The sequence below is a fragment of the Choristoneura fumiferana genome, chromosome 8, assembly GCF_025370935.1.
Source record: "Choristoneura fumiferana chromosome 8, NRCan_CFum_1, whole genome shotgun sequence".
In the NCBI taxonomy this organism is placed as follows: Eukaryota; Metazoa; Arthropoda; class Insecta; order Lepidoptera; family Tortricidae; genus Choristoneura; species Choristoneura fumiferana.
The window spans coordinates 8,676,873-8,686,829 of record NC_133479.1 but is presented as its reverse complement, the minus strand read 5'-3'; the positions used below and the strand labels follow the sequence as shown (position 1 = coordinate 8,686,829).

General features: G+C 36.2%; 2 protein-coding genes and 1 pseudogene across 2 annotated transcripts; 1 reads left to right on the top strand and 2 right to left on the bottom strand.

Moving 5' to 3' along the window:
- The window catches only part of LOC141430401 (aprataxin-like), a 1,030-nt pseudogene extending 779 nt beyond the window's left edge, over positions 1-251 (bottom strand).
- A 2,415-nt stretch (positions 252-2,666) lies between these two features.
- On the top strand, positions 2,667-6,834 carry LOC141430347 (uncharacterized). Its single transcript, XM_074091006.1, has 5 exons — positions 2,667-3,014; positions 3,106-3,272; positions 3,768-3,993; positions 4,662-4,988; positions 5,180-6,834. Exons 1-5 carry the CDS (start codon positions 2,818-2,820, stop codon positions 5,769-5,771), a joined length of 1,509 nt encoding a protein of 502 aa, XP_073947107.1. The 5' UTR covers positions 2,667-2,817; the 3' UTR covers positions 5,772-6,834.
- Positions 6,835-8,231: 1,397 nt separating this feature from the next.
- On the bottom strand, positions 8,232-9,068 carry LOC141430348 (aprataxin-like). Its single transcript, XM_074091007.1, has 2 exons — positions 8,487-9,068; positions 8,232-8,408 (listed from the first exon to the last, which is right to left on the bottom strand). Exons 1-2 carry the CDS (start codon positions 8,914-8,916, stop codon positions 8,251-8,253), a joined length of 588 nt encoding a protein of 195 aa, XP_073947108.1. The 5' UTR covers positions 8,917-9,068; the 3' UTR covers positions 8,232-8,250.
- Positions 9,069-9,957: the final 889 nt, after the last annotated feature.

Genomic DNA, 9,957 nt, shown 5'->3' with positions numbered 1-9,957 from the left:
TGGTTTAGGCTGTGGATTTTTCCTATGATTATACACGACATTAATTTTGCTTAAAATAACCTCTGACTATTCATTATAACCTACGTTTTACCTATACCTACCTTACACTTCAGTCTACTCGTAAGGGCTAAAATATACAATAAAATGAAAATCACATCCTATTCATGTAAATTTTTATGTTAAAAAGCGGTCGGGTTAATGAACCCTACCCGCTTTAAAAAATGTAACGATCGAATCTCACTACCAAACATGTTAAATATAATGAAAAGAACCATGAAATGTAAACTTTCTTTTATTTTATTTTAAAGGAACGTAAAAAAAGACAAGCAATACTTAGGTAATCAAAAGTCTGTTATTGAAGTTTTTTTTTTAAATAAAGGAACATTTCTTCGAGTATTTCTCCTGTCTTCAGTAGGCAGGGTATTGAGAGAACGTACATACCTACTTTCCCACCAGGCGGCGTTAAAAAATTCCACCCATAATTTGTTACTAAGGGGCTGTTTCACCATCCATTGATTAGTGTTAACTGGCGGTTAGGTGTGATGCCGTCTCTATTTGTTTTGTTCGAATAGACGGAGACGGCATCACATTTAACCGTCGGTTAACGCTAATCAATAGATGGTGAAACAGCCCCTAAATATTAAATACCTACCATTACCAACGACGTTGCGTCTGAATTATCAACCGATTTGTCTGTTAAGCTGCGCTGCTTTTGCCGATTTTTCACCACCTCGTGTCGGTTATCCTTGAACTATGGGCAAAGTTCGTCTTAAAGGTCCGATAATACGTAGTAGACAACACTGGCGTTTTATTGTGAATTTTGGGGTTTGAATTGAATCCAGAGGACGCTGTAGTTTGCTTATCTCATTCCCTAGATCATAAATTCCTCAGTAAATGTTGTGCGTCAGATGATATTTCCCCAGGCGCAACAATTAGCGTTTTTCTGTTAAACTGGGCAAAATTAGCGTGCTCTAATTTAACATACTTTACCCAACCGAACTGCTAATAAAGCTGTCAAGGAGGAATCATCATAAGAAGGTAAATAAATGGAAAATAGGTAAGTACCTACCTATACATAGACGTACCTAATCTACCTACCTACGTACGTACAGTAAAGTTATAATTTCTCTTATTTCGAAGCTTATTTTGTCAGTTGCTAGAAACTACTTAGAGCCCTCTACATTTTTCAAATTTTCATTGCATCGCAATTCATTTTAAGTGTTTTTTTAAACTACCTTCCTACCTCTACTTCCTCGGGAAAACTGTGCATTGTCAATTCAGTTCTTATCGTTAATATTTTATCATGTTTAGATAGGTACCTACGTACGTACCTATCTGATTTTTCGTCAATTTTGTCGGGAAGGTATCCTAAAAAAAGTAATGATTAAATACAGAGTCAATGAGTCAATGGAGCTCATTCAAATATCAATCTCATCAAATATTAATTTTTATTACCTACCTATCTACAGCGCCGTGCAGTCTTGCTCACGAATTCAATTGCATTGCAAATTTATCTAATGGAGGTTCTACATTAGCTGTGAAATTCTTGACGTAACGAGGACGGCTCTCCAGACCATAAACCTAATAATACTATGCTCCAGACAATTTAGACTCACAAAATTCACATGCCTGCACTTGTTTGAGGTGGAAGTAACAAACCAAAAATCAGTCGAGAATTAGAAGATAATCGGTAATAATGTGAAAAAAAAGATAAAATAACAGTAAGTACCTACTTTGATCATAAAATATTACTTAGTCGCAGTAGTAGTCAGTCAGCGAGTCGTGGTCAAATGAAATGGCGGCAAATTTTTAAAAGTTAGGATTGTCAACACATTCCACAGATAAAAATATCTGTCACAAATAGGTACATAAATTCAGGGGCGTCCGTCACACTACACGTGTGCACAAACATTCGTTATTCGTATTCGTAAGTATTCGTACAACTATGGTACAACTAAAAGGCCACCAGCCACCACCCCGTAGCCACAGTCGGTTCCGCACGTTGCCAATGAATGACATTAAAATATCTACACACCGGCGCGTGGAACTGCGCAGCAAATTTGAAATGCCCTAAAATACCAGGCAAGTATAACAAGGCAAGGCGTTTTCCTTCCGCACTAATTTCTGGGGTTGCCAGAACGAGGTTAGCTTTACATTGTTTGGGATAAAACTCGCTGGTCAGTAGGATGGCCAGATGATACTATATGGGTTACCTCGTTTTTCGCGCCACTAAAATTCGGGAACCCGCAACGGGGGCGCATGCGCAGGCAGGTAGATCCATTAAAACCACAAGCCACAGATCTAAAAAGTCTGTGGCTACATCAGTAATTAACTCAAAGTTTACCGAGGATGCTGCTATAGGATATTTTTCGAGATTGGTAGACGTTACTTTATTTTATTTACCAGAGTTGCAAGCAATGGCAATACTACGTAGTATTCGTATACCTGTGGTAAACCTGTTGGGCTACTACGAAACTCGAAGCTCGAAGTTCGTGTCGTGCGGTCCTCTGGCACTTATACTGTTTAATACGAGAGCGAGAGGAACGGCACGATACGAACTTCGAGTTTCGAGTTTCGTGGTAACCCTCCTGACCGGCTAGACTGTCAGTCAGACTGACACTGACAGACAGTGACACTGACAGTGACTGACTGAGCTGAGAGAAAGGATTACTGCGTTTGTTGCCAAACGGCTGCTACAAGCGTTACAGTTAGATTAATTTATTTTTAATCCATTTATATATAAATGAAGGAAAGAAACTAAAATTGGAATAATTCAAAATAAGATAATTTTTACAGAAGTGCCATTTCAATTTGAATATGAAAATAGCCGTAGAAGGTTGTGCCCATGGCGAACTAGAAAAAATATACGAATGTATCGAAACTTTGCAAGAAAGGGAAGAATTTCGCATTGATTTATTAATTTGCTGTGGCGACTTTCAGTCGGTGCGCAATAAAGATGATCTTCTGTCTATGGCTGTGCCGGAAAAATATCAGAATATCTGCACATTTTACAAGTAGGTTATCTATATTATTAATTAAAAAAAACTATAAATAATATTAATACTTCGAACCTTAGTTCTTAACAAAATGTTTGTTGGATTTCAGATATTATAGCGGAGAGAAACAAGCTCCAGTGTTGACAATATTTATTGGAGGGAACCATGAAGCATCAAACTATTTGCAAGAACTGCCCTATGGGGGCTGGGTTGCGCCCAATATTTACTACATGGGGCGAGCCGGGGTAGTCAAGGTTGGAAACTTAAGGATTGGAGGTACATGTTTCATCTCATCATCATTAATTTAAGAGCTTAGCTCTTGTCGGTGGAGTAATCGCCACTCTTTTCGGTTCTCTGCCAGCGTTTGCAGCTCCTGATGCAACATGACATTGACTTTTTCCTTGGCTTGATCTATAAATGACCGTCTCGGCCTTCCCTGCAGGCGGCCTTCCCATGTTTTATCTACAGCTAATAAAAATCTAGTAATGATGAGGACATACCTGATGGTCAAAATATCGAAAGTAGTTTAGGTTCAATATTGTGACTGTTTATATAAAGTATTGATATTTTAATTTTCAATATTCAGATATGTGCCCGTAACGGCACTATGTACTTGATGTGGCTATGAAAAGAACTCTAGAAAGTTGATAAAGTCTTGTCTTTGAGTTCAATTTTGAAATTTGGAAATCTATTTATTTTTTTATTCAGGACAACTTTTGAACTTAAATACTTGTTCAAAATCCTCAACCTTCTCATTTGTTGATGTTTCAGGTTTGTCTGGAATTTTTAAAGGGCGAGATTACTTGCAAGGATTGTGGGAATGTCCTCCATACAATCATAACTCCATGCGATCTGTCTACCATGTGCGGTCATTGGATGTTTTCCGCCTGAGTCAGCTCAAAGACAAGGTCCATGTCATGCTCTCCCATGACTGGCCTGTAGGCATCACTGACTTTGGAGATAAAGAAAATTTACTGAGGAGAAAACCATTCTTTAGGTAAGTTTAATTTTGTCAGCTCAAAATTATTGAGGACTTGTTTAAATCAATCTAAAAAACAGGTCATACAGCAAGAAGTTATTGGCTGGTTAGTGTTTGCTACTCAAAGATGTCATAACTAGTGATATAAACTGCAGTAAAATTAATTATATCATGATTCATGACCATTTCTGAAACTGTTTTAACCCTTCATAAGGCCCCATTTATTGGAGCATATTGCCACAGAATCAAAAGCAGCTATTGAATACATACCTGACAAAGAATATTTTTAAAGCTAGTAGTATTTTAAATAATCACAATGGAAATTGTGATATATTATGAAGTTAATAAGGTTCAGTCAATGTAAGTGGTCTCTTAATCGCCTATACCTTATTCAGGGTTAAGCACAAAGTTGTCTGAAAAATTCCAAAACAATTAAAGATGTTATGTATATGTGTATGTAATTTCACTCTTTATTGTACAAAATGAAAGAAAACTACAATTAAAAAACTGTGACTCTGTGCATGGAAATTATGAATATTTCGAGCCAATAACGAAACCTCTTAACTTTTTTGTAGTATTATAAAAAAAATACTATATCATTATTATAATAAATGATAATATATATGATAGGATGTTATTGATAATAAATGGTCCTGATTCAGAATTAACAGTCATATTTATTTCAGGGAAGATATTGAGTCCAATCAATTGGGAAGTCCTCCTGCAATGAAATTACTTAAGGAGTTAAAACCAGAGTACTGGTTTGCTGCTCATTTGCATTGTCAGTTTTCAGCATTAGTAAAACATGATGACAGTGAAACAAAGTTCCTAGCACTGGACAAGTGCTTACCGAAGCGCAGGCACCTACAGATCTTAGATCTGCCAGAAGAATATGATGGGGATAAACAACTGAAATATGATGAAGAGTGGCTGGCTGTATTGAGAAATACAAACCATCTTTTATCTGTCAAAAATGTGGACTCCCATTTGCCTGGTCCTGGTGGTAATGAACGGTAAATAAACATAACCTATATTTATGTTAATGTAAACCTCATCAATAATCATAATAAAAAAATGACTCACTCTTATTATCAAAAGGCCCTACAGGATAAAAAAAACTAATCATAGGGTGCTCCTCAATGTAAATAAAATATAACTTGTGTACAAAATTATGAGCTAAAAATATTTTTTTGTTCTATTCCAGATTTGATTTCACACCAACATCAGAAGAAAAGGAAACTATTATACAACTAATGGGAGACATGCTTATAAAAGCAGATAGTTTTGTCAAGACGGCCCCAGTGTATGTTCCAAACTCCCCACGTGGAATGCCAAGTGACCCAATTATCAATACGCAGACAGTTGAACTTTGTGAAGCCTTGTGTATTGATGACCCTTTGCAAGTTTTGATGGCTCGTTCAGGGCGAACAATGAAACAGCCTGATGTAAACACTTCTGACATTCTTGCCATCCCAGAACCTGAAGTTACTTCTGCACCTACACCTGTGAAATGCTCTAAGATGTCACTGCCAGCTCCGGTAACGCCCAGTGATTGTGACAGTGAAATATCCCATACAAATTCTTTGTACTCGCCTGATACACCTTCTGAGACAAACAGTATTGTAGAATGTTCTACTCCTATTTCAGAAGGGAAAAAGACATTTAAAAGACGCAATCAGTCTCTTTATACTCCTGGTGCGGATGAAAGTCTGGAAACTTCCAGCTCTCTGTTGGATGAAGAAAGTCCTCGCTCTAGCAAATTATTGTCTAAGAATAACCATAGCTTTAATAGTTAGTATTTAAGGATAATGAAATTGTACAGTAGCTAATTGCCTAAAGCAGCGGGTCTCAAACATTTTTGGAGACTGAACTCTTTTGAATAATTAAATATTTGCCAGAGCTTTAAATTAGTCAAAACCCATACTATAAATGTTCCATAAGCATTTATTTTAAATATGGCCATTACTTCTGCGGACGCTCTACAGACCAAACTTTCAGAATGACTTCTCTAAAGCATAATAAAATATTTTTTTTAATTTATGAATTGGAGCTGCCCCGAATACTTCTATTTGGCAAAACGCATTTGTTTTGTGATTCATGAAATACTGAATTATTCGACATTCAAACTTAATAAAATTGTTTAGAATAAACTTTCAATATATTTTTATGTAAATATTAATCCCTATTTCTGTTGGTCATGCCGTAAATTGAGAATGACTTTAAAAATACCCATTTAATCCATCTTCCTTTATTTTTCTAATACTTTGTAAGAAGATTCTTGTGGGAAAAAAATTACAAAGTTGCAGAAAATCAGAAAATTTAAGAAAAATGAATGACTATAACTGGTTACAATACCTCAGCATGTTAAATTACAACCACTAGATTAGAGACATGAAATTCAAGAATTTCACAATGTAAGTTTTGGTATTTCCCATGGGTTTTTCTTTTTGAAATCCTGGAATTTCTCCTTTTCAACGCCACGGTCGGCCACAGACGACAAAAAACATTATAAGAATCGTTCCATGGGCGCCAAGAAATGCTGACATATAATTTTCAGCTGTCGTGTTTTGCCGACTGTGGTGTTCTAAAAGTTACGCGTGCGAAACCGCGAGTAAAATCTAGTAAATAATAAAACTTAAGACTTAACCGAACTTTATTTTTTCTTGAAAAATGAAACAGTTTTAATTATAATATTTATGTTGAAAAATACTGGTGAGTTATTTGACTATTATATGGAATGGTGATTTAATCACTGTTCAATTATTTGCAGCATCTCTATAAGGAATGTCCATTGAAACATGACAAATGAATGAAATTATGGCAAGCTTATTTTGGCAATAAATAAAGTGCAATTTTAAACTGTTTTTTTTTTACCTACCATTATCTTTGGATAATTATCTATACCCACATCTAGTAACATTTTAGTATTTTATCACATAATACTTTTTAGCTCGAAAACTGGATTAGAATACCCATAATTCAGTTAATCCCCGATATGCTTAACAGGTTCCCTGTCCCATGAGGCACATGTGCCTCATGTCAGTGATGTACATAATGCAGTTGTTCTTTTGATAAATAATACATTAGTAATTCTTAATCATAATTCATTTATTGCATGATAACGGGTATAGAAAAGTAAAGGTAAAAATACTGCTCAAAAGAAAATAAGGGCCACATGAATTTTATGGGTGTAGTATATAAAAATAATTATTTTTATTCTTGAACCACATTAAGATAACCAATGAAAATTACTATGGGGATATTACATTACTTTATCATTAATATACTTTATTCATGTGTAAGAAGTGCTGGCCGCTTATATCGACATGGTGCGCTAAATGACCTCATCCGTCGGGCCCTCACTACCGCATCAATTCCAGCAACTCTAGAGCCGTGCGGTTTGTTGAGGGACGACGGAAAAAGGCCGGATGGTGCCACCTTAGTGCCTTGGACTTTGGGACGAACTTTGGTGTGGGACGCGACGTGTGTCGACACTCTAGCCGCGTCTCACATCCAGAGAACCGCGCTCAGAGCTGGGGCGGCTGCTGAACAGGCTCAGATAAACAAGCGCCGCAAATACTCAGCTTTAACAAACTATCATGAGTTTGCGGCGCTTGCTTTCGAGACAATGGGTCCATGGTCGGAAGACACAAAAAAAATTATCAAGGACTTATCTACTCGTCTGGTTTTGACCTCAGGTGACCCCAGGGCTGGCACTTACCTCTCGCAAAGATTAGGAATAACAGTTCAGAGAGGTAATGCTGCCAGTGTCTTGGGGTCAATGCCTGGGGCAGAAAATTTGGATGACGTTTTTATTTTGTAACATAGTTTAGTTTATAAATAGTTTTAGTCTTGGATGTTAAATAGTACTTATTGTTATGTATGTAAATAATTTGTTTTAATATGGGGACATGTCAAAAGAATGCTGCACATTGCTTCATGACAGGGAACCTGTGCCAAATTTAATGCTATCTTTGTTTTTTTATTTAAATAAGCAGTATTTGTGCTTATTAAAACAGATGAGACTAGAATGCAGTACTTTTTTAGTTCCTGGTTACGAGGGGTTAATCTATTCCAAGTATCAGTGTGCTGAATTTCATACAATGTTGAAACTATTTTGGATGTGAGAGTACTTTAACTTGCTGCTAAAATATTTTTCAAAGAGGTTTAACATTGAATTAATATCATCTCTAAAAGGTCTCCATTAAATCATAGTTTCATATGCTAGGGTTTTGGGATGTATATGTAAACAAAGATTCATGAGAAAGTAAATGTTTATTTTACATGAGTGAACAAATGTTCCTTGAGCTGAGGCATATTCTTAGGCTTAAAACTACATTGGTTACACTGTAAATCTGTTGACATCAAGCTCTTGTGTAATTCAGTTGATATTTTTTGAATGCTTCCACTTTCTTTCAGTTCGCTTAAAACATCTGTAAAGAAAAACATGATTGGTTAAATTCAGATTAGTACAATTATAATTTAAGCTTACTTTGAAATCATCGGCTTACCTTGGTAAGGAATAAAAAATTTCGTAGTGAAGCTGTTCCAGTGAACTTTGGTTTTCAAACATGGAGAAACCATATCTGAGCTGATGACATGCATGTGGAGTCGCTGCAAGCTCGGCACAGCATGGAACCCGGCTCTGAGCGTGGCCCCGTCGTGGTTTTCTTTTAGTTCTTCATAGAAATCGCCGAACTCTTCTAAGAGACTTATGTGATTCTTATTAAGCCCGTAAATACTATTAATATCATCTTGCGGCAAAACAAGGTAATGAACTTTAGCTTTAGGATATTTATCTCGAATCGCCACTACACGATCAGACTGTTTCACTATAAGTTCTGGGTCTTTCATAGAGCCAACCAGACCCAACGACCAGTGTCGCGGTTGTTTCGTGCTTTTATATGCATCCCCCAACATACTCGCGTTCCTTTTGCTCATTTTGTAACGTTAAATTAATTTGTTGATCTTAAATTGTATTATTGCTATCACATTTGCTTTAAAACCGTATTTTAATTCGTGAATCGATTTATATTTTTTGTTTTTATTTTTGAAAGAAAAGGATGTGAACGAACACGAACAGCAAACGTCAGTTTGACGTTTCGTCTGGGTGCGTTCGATCGTGGAAATTTTATATATTTGTATTGATTTGAAACGTTCAGTTTATATTAAATGCTGTCTATTCCGTGTCAATCACTATCACTAAAGCCGGATGTTAAATTCTATAATTAATGATTAATCCGCTTGAGGGCATAAGCTAGTAATCCGCTTACTTATTATTTATTCAAATCCTTTGTGACTCGCAATTTTTATTTTTATTTTACACAACTAATTACTTAAATTAAAAAAAATCTCTTGTAAAAGGATACACACCTAGTACTAGTGATGGATGGCTGTTGCAACAAGCAAATCTTTGTTGAAATTGTTTGGCATAGGTGCCTACATTTTTACACATTGCAATAGTTGACTGACACCAAGTTGACACTTAAAAATTAAAAAAAATAGGACAGCCGCTCTATAGGTACTAATACTTTTTGGACAGCCGTGAATTTACGTTACGCTGCTTGAAATGGTTTGCTGGTTGAAATTTAAGGCATACCTAATCACTTTTCGATATATTGCCGTGCTTAGATAATAACTATCTATCTATACTTTGTACGGCACAATGTGTGTATTTATGACGGCTAGTAAAACCTCGAGGTCAATGAGCGCCAGATAATTCGTTTGTTGGATGATGTTATATTAGGTGCCTTAAAATGACGATGTCAGTAGGATGTCACGTTATAAAACTTGAATAATACATAGGTACTTATGAACTATTAACAGTTACTTTGCTCACCTACGCCCTTATGATAGCTGTGTCTATGCAACAAATGTGTGTTCATGCTGCTCTTCCACCTCCACACTGTAAGAAACACGCACAAATCACACAAACCCGATTATCACCACCACCGGTACTACTTCGACATCTTCAAAAATGAC